This window comes from Fringilla coelebs, assembly GCF_963513975.1.
Source record: "Fringilla coelebs genome assembly, chromosome: 8".
Lineage (NCBI taxonomy): Eukaryota > Metazoa > Chordata > Aves > Passeriformes > Fringillidae > Fringilla > Fringilla coelebs.
The window spans coordinates 18,289,551-18,305,810 of NC_140066.1; the positions used below are offsets into that span (position 1 = coordinate 18,289,551).

Sequence of the window (16,260 nt, forward strand, 5' to 3'; positions counted from 1 at the left end):
CTAACAAGGGCTAGTGCCACCCCTCTGATCGGTGTCGCCAGCTGAGCCGATATAAGAGAAAGAGAGGATGCTCACTGTCTGTGGAGAGCTGCTGGTGTGCCCTCTCCTGGCTGCTGGGGCAGACAAGCTGTTTGGCTTTGATTGTATCTCTGCTAACTTTTAATTCCAGTCTGGGCAGGCAATCGTCACAATTCCAGCTAAAAAGTTCTGCTGGCAGTGAGTAGTCATGAATTTGTCTCACCTAAACAACAGAGGCGAGAGCCACCTTAAAGCATCAGAGGTGCATGAACTGGAGACAGTGGGGAAGAAAGCTTGGGACAATCCTGTTTATAGTGGTTCTCCCTCTACCTCCTTGAAAATTCAAACCATCTACAACCCCAAGTCTGTCCTGGAGAATCCCTACGAGAATTTTGAAGAGGTTGTGGATCCACTGCCCTACCAGGAAGAACAGAGCAAAGCTGTGAATGGGAAGACAAGTCCTCTCCTCAAGTGCTGCTTCTACATCTTCAGAGGCATCCGAGGTAAATCTCTATCTCATTAGAAGGCTCTTATTAGCCCTTAGAGCAATGGCTCTTCTTCCACCTCAGAGTCCTCAGAGGTGGAAGAGAAGGGATGCAGAAGGTAGAAACCTCATAGTGTCTGTGTAGCCCAGGGACCTGTTCAAGATGCAGTAGCATTACTCCAGAGATCATCTTTGGCTGACCTGAAAGGAGCATCCTCATTCTGTGTGCCTTGCTATAGCTTCTTGGTCTGTCCTGTTACCTTTACTACAGGGTAAGGGACTTAGTGGGTCCCATACTCAAGGTCATGCAGTGAATCTGTTGGCAGAGCTAAGGTGCTCTGAATCCCTAGGAGCCATCACTGTGGTGGTGAGACTATTCTGTCTTTGTGTGCATTTTCTAGATAGAATGGTACTGGGCCCTGTGCTACAGCAACATAAGAACTGATAGACCTATCTACCAGAGAAAATCTAGCACTGTCAGGACTGAAATGTAGGGGATTACAGCAATGTATCAAATAATGTTTTGCTTGAAGATAGCTGAAAGAGATGCTGTTACCAGTTTAAAAGACAAAGGGGAATGAAATACTATATAGGCTTATTCAGAGGCAAACAAAACCCTGGGGGCGAGATAACTCTCCTGTCAGAATGCAGTCCTGGGTGAGGGCTTTATTTGAACAGTTTCTCATAGAAGGCATAAAATCCCAGTATTTTAAAAACAGGAAAGATAAAGCAAAGGAAAAAAATATTCTTGCCAATGTATCCTTTTTTTTCCTCACTTGGAAGGCAAGAACCTTTCTCAGAGCCATACCCTTCAACAGTATGAGTGGGTGAATAACAGTATAGCTTGGTCCTGAATTGCACAGCCCCTCTGGGATCAATGCTTTTGTCATTGCCATTACACTCTAACATTACTAATTCACATAGAATTAGTAGAGCAGAGGCTTTAGAGATTTCTCCTGGCCAAGGAACAGTGCTGAGTGGGTTTGGTAGCTAATTACAGGTTACTTTAGGCAGTGTACCATTTACCTGGTTTATTCTGAAATGCTTTCTTCTGGGTATTGTTTGAGGCTTAAAATGGAAAAACATATCCATACTTTAGCATCAAATTTCCATTTGTGAGCTGCCAGAGTTGAATTTGGAGCATGCAAATGATGGTAACTGTCAAGATGCTGCATCATTTTCTTCTTCTGTTGCAGCAGTGTGTCCTGACACTAAGGGCTGTAGGAAATACCAAAGCTGGGAATGCAAAGGCCAGTGCAGACAGACCAAAGGTCTGCACAGAACTGGGGACATTTTCCTTGAAGATTTTGGTTCCTTCCTTTCTATCTTTACTAGGTGCTCATCATGTTTCATTGCCTCTCCATTGCTGGCTTTTCCCTTTCCATTTAATCACCTTGGTGTCTCACATGGAAAATAGAAGTAGTACATATAAATCAGTTAGACAATGAGAGTTTGAGAGGTTGGGGTTTTTGCTTAAAAAACATTTCCTGGGATTACATGTCCATAGTTAGTGGCAATAGTTGGGCTATTAAGATTTTTTTCTTGTCCTCATCAGTTACTGTGCTGGGTTAGTAGTGAGTAGGTGCTGCACCTAGTGCCACTGCTCAGGACTGCTCCTCTCTAAGCAGTGTCCAAGCAACCCTGTGTCCTGGTTCCTGCCTGCCTCCTGCCACCTCTGCTGGTTCATGGCCAGCCCATGGGCAGACTTGGCTGGGTATCTGGGTACATGGCTGTTGATGAGGAATTCCCAGTTCCCACTGCCTTTGGAAGAGGATCTCCAGCTGTACCTGAGACTGTGAGCTAGTCACTCACCTGAGTCACAAGTCTGGTTTAAAAGCATACTCAGGAGATAATGCAGGTGTGGCCAGTAATTCTTATCAGTTACTTGTTAACTATCAGAAAGGTGAGACTTATAAATGGATTGCATTCATAGCCTATTTTCTAGATCCTGTTGTTTTTTCTTTGCTCAGCCATGTGAGTGCTGGGTGGTCATTCAAGGTGCCATAAGGAAGACTGGATATCCTCTGGCCTTAAGTCCTTCTACTCCAAATGTCATGTCCAAAATAGCTGCATCCACAAGGGCATAGGTGGTGCCAAAGGAGACGCAGATGGGGGCATGCTTCATGTATGAGGTGATAGATTTCCCTGGCATGTTTCCTAAAGACATAGCTGAAAATAAACCTCAGCTGATATGGTATTACAACTACTGCATGCAATCTGGAAGGACTGGAGCAGCCTCATGGTCCTCCAGGTATCATTTTGGGCAAGAATCTGAACCATGTTATTGAAGATATTTGAGTCTCCTTGAACGTAGGTGTTCCTGAGTACACTTCTGTTCTCAAAGTAAAGAAGTCCTGTGCATTTGCTCTAAATATATGGATAGTAGGTGTTCCCTGCTCATGGGAAAAAAAAACCCAAACAAAACTGTTAAAAGATTCTGGTGTAGTAATATCTAGGGATGAAGGTAGTCATTTAAAAGCGACCTGAAGAGAGGGGGCAAATTGTTTCCCCATGTTTTTGTCCATTATGAAAATTCCTGTAGATCACATGATACTTTCTCCTCCACAGGAGTTCATCCAGACCATCTCCAGGCTGTAATTTCTGTTGCTGGTCTGGATTGTCCAGAACAGGCTCCTGGTTTTCTGCCCAGATGTGATGGCAGATGCTGCAACAGCACAATGGTCACTATGGCAGTTAATGGTGCAGAAAACTCTCTAATCTCTTGAGATGCCAAAGAGCTATCAAAATGACAGGATAAATGCACACAGACCACTAGAACACTTTAGCTTACTCCAGACAAAACAGAAGTTTGTCATCTGCCAGAGACGACTTCAAGTGTGGGGCCTTTGATCAGCTTTGATCTTGGTTTAGAAGAAGAAGGCTGCTGCATCCTACTGGGGATAGAAATCAGGGCTGAGCTCTCTAGGAGCTGCAGAAAGCAGCAAGACCATGGCAATTATTGACAAGGCTTTCATCACTAGGCTTTCAATTGAAAGTTCTTATGCCTTTCAACTTCAGGAGCATTCCAGAAATCACAACAGAAAGCCATTACAAAAAGAACAAATAAATACACTAATGGTATTAGGTGGTTCATCAAACACAAAATATCAAGGCTCCTTTTAAAGGAAGTGTTTCTCTTTTATTGATTAACAACCCTGGTGACATTTAATGAGTTGTGTGAAGAAATAGGATCTTTAGCTGGTGCAATTGGTGTATTGGATTCTGCTAAGCTCCATTGTTAGATGTCCTGAAGATAATTTGGCTCTAAATGTTGTGCTGAAAATACCGAGTTGAGTTATTTGATTGAGTTTTATGACCGACAAGTAAACTGCAAGAGTTTTTAGGCAAGCAAGAGACAAATATTTAGGGCCCAATCGTTCAGTATACACTAAAAGAAGTAATAGTTGTAAAGCTAACACCAGATGCAGTTCTGCAATGGAAGACCTCTCAGAAGGTCAGCTGTTGGCACATGGGTAACTGAGATGAAATATTATGGTTTCAAGAGCATTTGTGACAAAGACTGAACTTCTGCAAAGAGTAAGCTAAAACACAGTCAGGAAAAGATCAGGCTATAATGAACAGAAACAGAAGAAACATAAAACTGGATAGTGATTTAGCAAAATAAAAGGCCAGTATATTTCAGTGTTTGTTAGCTAAAAATTTTTTATTCATGCTGGAATGGTTCCTCTTAGGGGTACTTAGCAAATTTTTATAGGTCAAGTTTTGAAATGAAAAGTGGTTTGGACTTGAAAAGCCACAAAACTTCAACTCCTGACAGCGCTTTTTTGGAACAGGACTACAGCTCCTCACATGGCCCTTGAGAATGGCCATGAAAAACTCTACAGTTCTTTCTTTATACCCAACAGGTCTGTGGGGCACTACGCTGACTGAGAACACAGCTGAAAACAGGGAGCTGTATGTGAAGACCACCCTGCGAGAGCTGCTGGTCTATGTTCTGTTCTTGGTGGACATCTGTCTCTGTAAGTAGCTGTCATATCTCATAGGCACCATTTCTGTGTGCAGCATGAGGGGAATAATGGGAGATTTTATTATTAGTCTTCCTTGCTCTGCTGCAAATGTTACATTTATTGTATGGGTGCTCACAGCAGCAAGAAGTTGTCATTAACATACAGAACTGATGCTGCACAGAGAAGTAAAATTACTGACCAATGCTAACTGATGTTGGTTAGACTTAAGCAGTACTTTCTGATTGGCATTATCAGTTCCAGCCACTGACTCCACAGTCCTAGGAGCATCTGCCCAAAGTCTTTTCTCAGTTTCACAGCAAATGCTCAACCCCTGGAGAGAGCTCTAGAAACTTCCTGGTACCAAAGACAATTCAGGGAGGTTTTCCCCTGTGAGACTGGATGGGTGGCTGCGCCGATAAAGCAGATGGCAGCTCACCCTGTTGTTCTTGAGTGAATGAAATGTGTCCCTGTGCTGAATGGTAATGCTAATATGGACTTTGTGTCACTAGGACAATGGCTGTTTGGTTCTGCAAAGGTTCGTTTGTTATCGCCAGTGAGCACCTGTGGCATGGGACAGTGAAGAGGGTTATATTTCATGGACCCAACAGCAGCAGAGATGGACAGACAATACCACTCTAAGTTACTATCATGCTGGCCCAGGGAGACAGTGCTTCACTTCCTAAAGAACCAAGATGCACACAGACGCACACGTTGTCGCACACAGACGTACATGTCACACACTGACTCATCCAGGAGGTGTGGGGGAGTGTGTCTTGAATGTCAGGTGCTTTATTCTCCTGGTGTCCTTTCAAGAGTAGGACATGTTCTTAGCAATCACCATGATGGATGTTTTCCTGAAGGAAGGAGCACTGGAGAGTTGAAACAACGTGTTTGCGCAAGTTAGAGCCTGCTCCTCTTGGGGTTTCTTGGTAGATGAAAACTTACCTGGAGCTTTTCACTTGGGACAATAAGGTGGTCTTCGTGCCTTCACGACTTCACATCAGAAATTCAAAATATAGGTCACGGACTTTGTTCTGAGAAATAAAATTGCCCTCAGAAATTCTGTCTGGGAACAAAAACTGTTATCCAGTGTGTTCAGTTGTATCCTCCAATGGTCTTCTCTTACTACTTAACTCTTACATTTGGTCAGTCTGACAGTTTAAAATCTACAACACAGAGTAGATAAGTTTAAATCCCTAAAAAACCCTAAGATGTATTCTCCTGTGTCTTGTTCAGCTTACCTATAAAAATATAAGGTACATAGAAAGTGAATATATAAATACAGTTATACCAGGCACCAATATTCAGGTATAAGAAAGGACCCTCCTCTTGTTCTCTTAGTGACATATGGAATGACAAGTTCCAATGCCTATTACTACACCAAAGTGATGTCTGAGCTCTTCCTGCAGACCTCTACAGACGGCCGTGTCTCCTTCCAGTCCATCGGCAGCATGGCTGACTTCTGGGTGGTGAGTACAAACCTGGCCTGCCATGGGGAACCCTGAAACTCAGCTGGACTGGGATATTTAGTTCCCTCTGAAGTACTATGTAGTGATTTCAGCAAGACATTTTGCTGCCACAAGCTTTTGCCAGCTACTAGCAATAGTCACAATAGCATTTGCATGCAAAATATTAACTGATTTAAAGTGTAGTTTATCCCTGAGCACTGTGCCCAGAATACTGGCTAGGCTAAGTTTTGTGTGTTCCCAGAAGAGTCCATTTCCCAGTAAAACAGGCAGGACATACAAAATAATTTTGGCGATACAAGTATCAGCTCATTGCACAGAGAGGAAGTACTGGCCTAGAGAAGCCAAGGGATTTACTTCAGGTTTCCTTGTGACACAAGTAGCTTTGAATCCTAGAATTCAGTATCTTCAAGCTGGTGTCTTATAGCCTATGTCTGTTTTCATGGCATTTTGAGAACATCAAAAAATTAACCTGCCTGTAATTCATGCCTGGGCTTGTCTAATCTACAGTTTCTTTAGGAAGGAGCTGGATTAAAATTTGCTGTGACTTACCAACGAGAATAAAGGGGACAAACATCTGGGGTCTGACATATTTCTGTCAAAGAATGGGTGAAAGAATAACAAGAGCCTCAGTGAAGGCCATTGAGTTATTGCAACCCCTTATCTCTGACAGCCAGAAGTTATTTGTCAATTAGAGTTGCCTTTTCTGTCATATTAAAACACTCCAGCAAACAATGGCCCTATTGTTTCCACACCACTGTTTCCAGGACACTGGCACACGCACTTTTTGTCATTCACAACTTGTGCCAAGGCAATTCCTTGAGACTTGTGCTGACTGAAGTAGAATTGACAAAGAGACTTGTAGGGCTTTTGTCTCTTCATTAGACACAGAAGGTGCCACAGACACATTAGAGGCCTGTGAGAAACCAACAATGACCCTGCTGCCCAGCATCCCTCCTCTACCACCAGCCCTGGTCTTCCCTCTCCTTAAGATACATGCAACACAAACTTCTGCTACTTTCCCTCTTGGGGACCCGAGAGGGGTGGGTCAGATCTCACTACCTCAATCCCAGACTAAGAAAATTCCTCTGATGTGTGAGCTACAAAGGAGTTGGTTCCCTCTGCTTCCTTTGCAGTATGCACAAGGTCCCCTGCTGGATAACCTGTACTGGACAAAGTGGTACAACAACGAGTCGCTGGCGGCGCACAGCACGCAGTCACACATCTATTACGAGAACCTGCTGCTGGGCGTCCCACGCATGAGACAGCTGAAGGTGAAGAACAACTCCTGTGTGGTCCATGATGACTTCAAGGAGGAAATCTCGGGCTGCTATGATGTGTACTCTGAAGACAAGGAGGAAAGGGTCTCCTTTGGGCTCATCAATGGAACGGCGTAAGTACATCTAGTCCAAATTAGTCTCTTCTAGCTCAAATAAGAACTGCTGAGCTGCAAGATGCTGGGGTGTGTTTCTCACATAAGGCTGAAATTACCCTTGCAGTCAGAGGCAGAAAGTCCTTTTTGTCTATCAATAATGTCTCTTTGTGGGGAAGCACAACGGAATGAGTTTTCATGTTGGGAAAGCCATGAAAAAATCCAGTGGGAATATAGAAGAAATTGTTGCCTATTTTTAAGAGAGTGAGAATAAATAAACACCTTTGGGGCCAGATCCATCAAATGGCAAGCTGGCATTTAGCTGGCGAGTTACTATTTGCTTTCCTCTGGGATTTCAGGAGCCAGAGAAAAGGAAATGCATCCCTTTCATCTTGACAACCTGTTGAGGTAGCTGCAGTTAAATATCTCTGCTCACTGCATGAATCTTGATCCATGAATGAGAAGCTATTGTTCATTAGGAAAAACAAGAGCATTCTAAGCAGATGGTTGTGTGTGATGTGGTAGAAGGTAATAGAGTAGATCCTGAGAATAACCCCTATGAAAACAAGACTGATATAGCCAACAAACCTCAGCATTTTCCCTCCATAGTATTGCAAATCATGTTGTGTCACTGCTGGGAGGCACTAAACCAGAAAAGTAACTATGATGGCTACCAGTATTATGTAGGGTCTTCAATTGAAAACTGCTCTGACCCTTGAAGAAATATTTTTTCCAGGGCACAAGGCCATATGCAAGCCTGGGCAGGTGAAACCTTTCTTTGTGCCTTGTCTGTTGCAGATGGAGGTACCATTCTGAGGAGGAGCTGGGTGGTTCATCTCACTGGGGAAGACTAACCAGTTACAGTGGGGGAGGATACTATATAGACCTCAAGATGACCAGGGAAGAGAGTGCTGAAGCCCTGCAGGTCTTGAAGGAGAAACTGTGGCTGGATCGGGGAACACGAGTTGTCTTTATTGATTTCTCTGTGTATAATGCAAATATCAACCTGTTCTGTGTTCTGAGGTAAGCTGAGTCCAGATGAAAATTCTTCAGCCTCTTGCATCTTCCTCAATGCCTCAATTTGTTTCTTAAAATGCAAATGTTTTATTATGGTCCACCAGTGGGATGGTGACCACCCCCCTACTACTACTGAGTGATGTCAGTAGAAATTGTATGGTTTAGTGAGAAGTCTTGGTCTTCCTGAAATAACCAGTCACACTTCTTGTCACCTTTCACCCTGTCCTATCACAGGCAGTGAAGCAGCAGAGATAGGGCTGCATAAACGCATACACAACACTTCCACTCATGGTCCAGTGGATAGCTCATGCTCAAGTTTGATGCCTCTCAAAATTATGAGCTTCCATCCCCTAGTTTGAAATTGTTTCTTTGTCCCCTTCAAGGTTAGTGGTTGAGTTTCCAGCCACTGGTGGTGCCATTCCCTCCTGGCAAATCCGGACAGTGAAGCTTATACGATATGTCAGCACATGGGACTTCTTCATTGTTGCCTGTGAAATTGTATTCTGTGTCTTCATCTTCTACTACGTGGTGGAAGAGGCTTTGGAGCTCCGTATCCACAAGTTTCAGTACTTCACCAGCATCTGGAACATTCTGGATGTGGTTGTTATTCTGGTGAGGATCCTTGCATACTTTTTGGGGGAGGAATGGAGGAGATGTGTAAGAGCAAAAATAAATGAAGAAAAGTGGAAATTAGTCTAGATAAGACAAGAACTGGCACATGTTTTGCTCTAATACTAAAATGAACAGCAGAGTAAATGGACACATGCTCTTGTCTGGAAGAACTGCTAGGAGAAAATTCTTAGAGATGCCCAAGAGCCTGTGAAGTCAGGGTATCATTCAGCACATCAAGACCGTACTTTCATAGACTACCACTAGACTGCAGCTCTGAAGTGGGATTGCAATGAGTTCTGAGACATTTTAATTTCCATGGAAAGCACAGGAACAGTGATTACTGCAGACTGCTCCTCTTCCTCTTTGCAGCTCTCCATTGTTGCCATTGGGTTCCACATCTTTCGCACCACTGAGGTGAACAGGCTGCTGGGCGAGTTGCTGGAACACCCCAACACCTACGCAGACTTTGAGTTCCTGGCATTCTGGCAGACGCAGTACAACAATATGAATGCAGTCAACTTATTTTTTGCCTGGATCAAGGTACTGTAGGGGATCTGGGAGGTGCCAGGTCTCCAGTCAGGCCTCTCCTTCTGGATAGCTTCAGGGTTGTCTCTTCCATTCCTCTGAGTAAATGAGTATAATACCTATAGAACAGAGAATTTTCCTTGAAGTCACAGGCTCTGTTTTGCAGTAAATCTGGGCAACTTTTCACCCTGCATTCTGAGGTCAGTTATTCAGAGGTAACAGTCAGGGATATGAGCTCAGACACTGTGGTGTAAAAGTGGTTTTAGAAAATGCTGAGTGCCATGTAACTTTGTCCATCCTATACTATTTTGGTAATCTTGAGGATAATCTGAAAACCATGTTTTTTTCCATGACGATCATTCAAGAGCTGGAAATGACTCATCTGTTGACACGGACTTTGCATTTCAACTAAAGCATCTTGGTGTGGAGGAAAGCCACCAAGGGGCTCCTCATCAGCCTTAAGAGATTTGTCTTTCTAGCAGTCCCTGTTTATATTTTGCTTTGACAAAGGGAACAAAGCCATATGTTTATGAACCCAGAGAAGGATGGTGGCACACCTGGGATAAATGTCCTGAAGACTAGGCCACCATTCCCTACCCACCTTCCTCTTCAGTACTTTGGTCCTGTAGTGAGCCTCTTGTTTTAGTAAGCATGAGCATGCATGAGAGAGACTGACCTAGCTGATGGTTTGGCCTAACTTTCTCCCATTCTTCCGTCCTGCAGATATTCAAGTACATTAGCTTTAACAAAACAATGACCCAGCTCTCCTCCACGCTGGCACGTTGTGCCAAGGACATCCTGGGCTTTGCCATTATGTTCTTCATTGTCTTCTTTGCCTATGCTCAGCTGGGTTACCTTCTTTTTGGGACACAAGTGGAAAACTTCAGTACCTTTGTTAAATGCATGTAAGTGTGTAAGTTAGTACCGTGTTTCCGTAATTTTATCAAAATAATTTTAACTGCTTCCCACTCTTCCCCCCAGTTGCAAATCTCAATGACAATCAGACACCTGTTGTATCTCATTGTAATAAAGCCACAATAGTTGATAAGTTGCTCACAGACTTCTGGCTGTGACATCTTAATGGACAAAAAAACACAGTAAGAAAACTACAGGCAGATTTCTGTTTGTCTGGTGTTTGTCAGTAAGGACAAGAGATATGGTGGGTATTGGTAAGGATATTTATTTCCACAGAAGTCCCACAGATACTGATCAATATATCTGAGATGGAGGATGGCCTGTGGGTGGATGAGCACACATAGAAGGGAGTGTTGGGGAAGTGAGTTAAAATCCCATCTCAGACAATCCTGCAGTCCATGGGCCTGCTCAAGTAATGTGTGATGTTAATGGAGGTACCTGCTACAGCAATGGTTTTCAGCTCGTGTCCCACAGGCCTCTGGGCACCCAGGTCCTGCCTTTGAAGAGTCTACAAGAGAAAACAGAGATGAGGAGGCTTAGGATCAATACACTTAAACATCCATCATTACAGGGGCTATGAACTACAAAAAGCTGAAGAGCACTATCCAGTTCTAACGGCTCTCCAGAGTCTCACAAATTTTCTTGCAAGAGATGGCTTTGTTGAGTCAAATGCCTTTAATTAGGGAAAATTCAGGTTGTTTTGTCTTTGACTGCTATTTATACCAAAACACACTTTGGACAACCTGAATTTGTGTGGAAGCCATGTTTTATTTTCCTCTTGATCTAGCCAGATCAGGTTGCTTCAGTCCTGAAATACTATGGATGTATTTAACTTGCCACTCTGGAGTGACTTAGAGCCTGCTCTAGTTTGTGCCTGCGCCCATTTGGGCTGCAGGGAGGTTCAGGTTCACCTCAGGACTGCTTGCGTGTGCCTTTGTGTGACCCTGTGCTCTTTCTTTCCTTCAGTTTCACCCAGTTTCGGATCATTCTTGGTGATTTTGACTACAATTCCATTGACAATGCCAACAGGGTCCTCGGGCCTCTTTACTTTGTCACCTATGTGTTCTTTGTTTTCTTCGTGCTTCTGGTAAGCAACGAAGTCCTCCTTGTCCCTGTATTGAAAGCAGTGTTTGAGAGACCCCTCCTGACAATCCCTGGGTCAGGTGAAAATGCTTAGAAAAGGAGTTTCAGTTACAGTAGCTCTGCAGTGCAAATAGACCACAGTAGGCAAAGAGTGTGTTACTACAATTGGGGATTTGATTATTTAGGGTGACATCTGTTAAGGTGAAGACTGAAACTGACTGGCTTCCTAGGCAATGGATGCAGAGGGATTCTCATAATAACCAGGTTAAACACCCAGTGTCAGGAGTCCATACGTAACCTAAAATTTTGCAAGAGAAACTAGCAAAGGTAGTACATTTGTTCCCACCTCAAATACTTTCAGCCACTGCTTTAACTGCAAAAACTTTAGAAAACACGGTGTGGCTGAAGTAGGCCTTTTCTCGGCCCTCTTTAATTTGCCCAAGAGATATCCCATAGGGAAACAACTCCTTGCTTAACTGAGTCATGCACATCTGTGTCTGTTTCTTGCTGCTTCAGCTGCTGGAGCAGGCATGATGTCTCATGCATATTCATCTCATTTCTTCCCCTTTTCCTAGAACATGTTTCTAGCCATCATCAATGACACCTACTCAGAAGTCAAGGAGGAGCTTTCGAGCCAGAAGGATGAGCTGCAGCTCTCTGACATCTTGAAGCAGGTGATGAATAATGAAAGGTGCACTACTTTCTAGCTAAATCATGAAGCATTTTTTGGAAGTCCCTGACTTAAGTGGAATTTACTAGAGAGAAATCATGGTTGCCAACTCCAGAGCCCCCTTCTTTGTGTGCACAAGAGTCACAATTCCTTTCTGGGATAAATCAAGCTCCCAAACCCTTTGGCAATGGGAAGATGAGAAAGCAGGTATTGGGTGAATCCTGTTACTTGATGTAGTGTTTCTGAGAGTCTTTTCTTCCCAGTATGGTCTCTAGACAAAGCTCTTTCAGTCCTTCATAAAATGTACTTTGCTCGATAACATGGCAAGTTCTGCTGTGCTAAGGTGAGCCTGTTACAGTGGCACAATTCTAGCAGGTTAAATCTGTCTTTCCCATGGGCAAATTCCAGAAAAGCTTCTAGAAGGTCACAATTCTGCTGTGGGACCAATATTCTACAAGGAATAGTATTTGAGACAATATCTTAAACAGCTGATGCATTGGGAAATCAGATAAAGGAAGAACTGGGGTAAGAAAAGCAGAGGGTTAGCATGTCAGTGTCACTCTGAAGGTGTGATTCGGGTTTGGAGATGAGGTACATACAGCAGTGCTTTATTTTTTGCTTGTGGAAAGCTTGAAAACTCTTGCTATTACTTAGCATATGCTCCCCTGTATCACATTGCCCACTCTGCTCTACACTCTTCACTGTTCTGTGTGCATGACTCTGTGTCTGTGTCTTCGGTCACAGAGCTACAACCGGACACTCATGAGGCTGAAGCTGAAGAAGGAGCAGATTTCTGATGTGCAGAAAGCCCTGCAGAATGGAACAAAACAACTAGACTTTGAAGACTTCAAGAACAGCTTGAAGGAGTGAGTGAGTCAGTTTGAGGGATGTCCACTTAGTTTTTTATCTTAGTAATACAGGTAATTTAAGTTTTCTGCTTTTCAAGACAAGGAGAGAGATTAGCTCAGATCTGGGCAATTTAAGATTAAAAAAGCCTCTTTCCTCAAATATTTAATTACCTGTTCTGAACAGTTTTGTGTAACTATCTCTTGCCCATTTGGGATGTTTAGGTTTATCACTGGCAGGAGGAAACAATACACTTATTTCAAAATTCTCACTCTGTTACAGCTTAACAGTATAATTCTATGCTTTGAGCTTTCTCTTTCTATTCTTTTGCAGACTGGGCCATGCAGACCATGAGATCACAGCAGCTTTCTCCAGATTTGACAAAGATGGCAACTACATCCTTGATGAAGAGGAGCAACAGCAGATGAAGCATGACTTAGAGGCAAAAAGGGTAAAAAAAATGGGCAAGGAAAAAAAATCTTCTGTTTTGGCAGACATCACTGCAAAGTGGCCTCAGGAATCTTTGGGTTTATGGTATAAACTAAGCGGGCAACTAAAATGTAGTTCCAACTCTACCTGCATGCAGCATGAGTGTATGGTTGCCTGTGAAGCTCTGTGTCATTGACAGTAAAGCCAGCCACAGAGTTAGTATCCATACTTGAAGGAATTTTTGTTTTCCAGGTTGCTCTAAATACAGAGATTGAAAATTTGGGGAAATCCTATGCTGACAACAACCTGGATGAGAATCTGACCTACATGGAAACAAGGAATAACCACACCAATAAGGCCACCTGGGTCTCCAAAGAAGAGTTCCAAGTGTATGTTTGTGCTGTCTGTAGTTTAAACACTCTGCAAATGGGGGGTCCAATTTCCTGCTGCTTCCTTCCCTGATGTAACTCTTTACAGTGGTGCTGAGCAGTTTCAGTAAAATCTTGTCCCTTTTATCTTGCACATGTGTAAATAAGCAGGTCAGGGCATAACTGGGACTGTTCTAGTGATGTAGTTTACTTCTTCCTGTAAAAGACTGAGTTAAGAAATTTTGCTTTCTGCCTCTTGAATAACCTCTGTAGCTGTTGTTTAGCCACAAGCAATATGCTGTCATGTTTCAGGTCAGAAGGTGGCCCAAATGACTGGGCCAGGGAAAGCTAATACCTTTACAGAAGGTCCTGTAGCAATAAATATCCTTGATTTATAGCCTAGTTGGCCTTTATCCTTCAGGTCCAAGAATAACACTTGGCTATTTCCTCCATAGGAGGAGCATGGGATAAACACAGCAAAGTGAATCTGTATATCTTGATTCTGCTACTGAGAAACACAGCAAACCACATAGGGCCATATCAAAGGAGAGGCAGGTGCAATATTTAATAATGGAATTATGCTGTGTCTAGGCTGGGATCCATCCTAAAGAGAACCACTGATTACAGATGAAAACACAGTGTGGCAGGGAGTTATGTCACCAGTAGGTGACATAATCAGTGATTTGGGAGCATTCACTTCTATTTGAGGTCTCTGGGAGATGTCTGCAGCAAATCCCTTGACTCATCACAAGAAAAAGCTTACAAATGCTCTCCGTGTCTCCCTCAGCCTCCTGCATCGTGTGCTGCAGCTGGAACAGTCCATAAACAGCATTGGCTCCAAGATTGATGCAGTGGTGAACAAGCTTGATGTGCCAGAAGGAAAAGAGCTGAAAAGGAAAGATCTGTTGGGCAAACCACTGGGTGATGTTAGCAAGGTTGGTTCAATGTTAGCATTTGAACCAGGTTCAGATCAGGTGACTAGTTCTGCTGGGAGAAAGGGCCTGGTATCATCTTTGCTTTTCCAATCTTCATTGACTTAAGATAAACAGGATTGGGCAGGGTGTATGATCAATCCTTTTCTGTTTAACCAAAATGACATAAAGCCTCTTGTTCTCATGTCCCCACAGTTAACCCTAACACCTTTAAACACACCTTCTGGCTCCTTTGAGGCCAGCCTCAGCCCTGTGGCAGTGGGTAAAATTTGCCTGTCATCAGTTGCTTTCTAGTTGCTCATCCTCAGACATTAAAATGATCACTGTCCTTTCCAGCAAGAGCAGCTCATGGCTGTTGTGGACTGTGATCTTAACATTTTGCCTGTGGATTATTTATCACATGTGTGGTGGAAGATTGGCCAACTGTGTGCTTATAGCCTATCACTGTGACTTTTGCAAAAGAGTGCCCATATTGAGTCAACCAGTGTATTTTGGATCTTCAGCTTTAAAGTGAAAGGCAGCAAGGCATGTGGGAGTACTACTCCATGGTTTTGTGGCTTCAATAATGAGACTAGCCAAACAGCACAAAGTGACCTAGCAGAGTCAGAAAGAAGTCTCCCTTTTGCAGAGTAGTCTTGCTATGCCTTTGCATCTGAAAGAGTGTTTTGGGAGGTCCTACTCCTGTGAACATGCACAAAATCTTATGCAAGTGTTCGTTTGCAGATTTGCTGTGCCACAGCATTTCTGTGAAGGTGCTCATAAAGGATGGAAAGAGATGAATCTCTCCTTCTTTGTCTAAAGCTTGAATGTGCATTCATCAGTGTATTGGATCTTCAATAGACAGGCAGGCTTGTTCTAATTTCTGAGAGAATGTGGGAAGATATTTTAGTATCATGCACAACTTGCCTCTCTCCTACAGTGCTGCTAGACTTCTTGGTAGCTTGCTGACATTGCAGGTCACACTTTCTTCTTGTTCACAGGAGGAAGAAGTCAGTCAGGAAGAGCTGCACCCCCAGAGCTTAGACCAGCTGGGAAAAGAAGCAGAAAGCTGGGGGATGGAACACATACAGAGAAACAACCCGAGTGGCAACTCTTCCCAAAATGGGGTCTATCGCATCTTGCCCAAGTCAAGTGTGCTGGGGTCTCAGGTGCCCAAGAACCTCTAACCAGTCTGATGTGCACCTCTATAGCAGTGCTCAACAGCCCAGTGCTCCCAGTCTGGCTGCCATGGTACCAAGTTGCAACTGTCAGTTGCTCCCCCCTATTAGGATAATCCAGAGAGCTGGACACAGACACCACTGTTGCCAGGAATTCTTAATGTGAAAAATCAGGGATGTTCTTCTCCAGTGTAATGATGTATAACGTCATAGAGCTAGAACTTCTGTTGCTCTTCATCTTCTCCCCTGTACCCATATCTCAGGAAGACGTGAAATTTGGCACTAGGTGATGTGTTAGGTTTCTGCCTCTCAACAGGCTGGCCCAACTTTGCTTATCTAGCCTTCCCCAAAAAGTAGGGACCCTAGAACTCTGACCGTTTGTGTCCAGATAAGCATAT

The 16,260-nt window shown here is 43.5% G+C and overlaps 1 protein-coding gene across 1 annotated transcript; it reads left to right on the forward strand.

Moving 5' to 3' along the window:
* Nucleotides 1-226: 226 nt before the first annotated feature.
* Nucleotides 227-15,884, forward strand: PKD2L1 (polycystin 2 like 1, transient receptor potential cation channel; the record flags this gene model as incomplete). The annotated part of the gene is made up of 15 exons (XM_084210655.1): nucleotides 227-521; nucleotides 4,369-4,482; nucleotides 5,812-5,939; nucleotides 7,073-7,329; nucleotides 8,107-8,331; nucleotides 8,709-8,937; nucleotides 9,307-9,477; nucleotides 10,186-10,367; nucleotides 11,344-11,464; nucleotides 12,036-12,134; nucleotides 12,875-12,996; nucleotides 13,310-13,427; nucleotides 13,658-13,794; nucleotides 14,561-14,708; nucleotides 15,686-15,884. 15 exons carry the CDS (start codon nucleotides 227-229, stop codon nucleotides 15,869-15,871), a joined length of 2,532 nt encoding a protein of 843 aa, XP_084066781.1. The 3' UTR covers nucleotides 15,872-15,884.
* Between the last annotated feature and the right edge of the window lie 376 nt (nucleotides 15,885-16,260).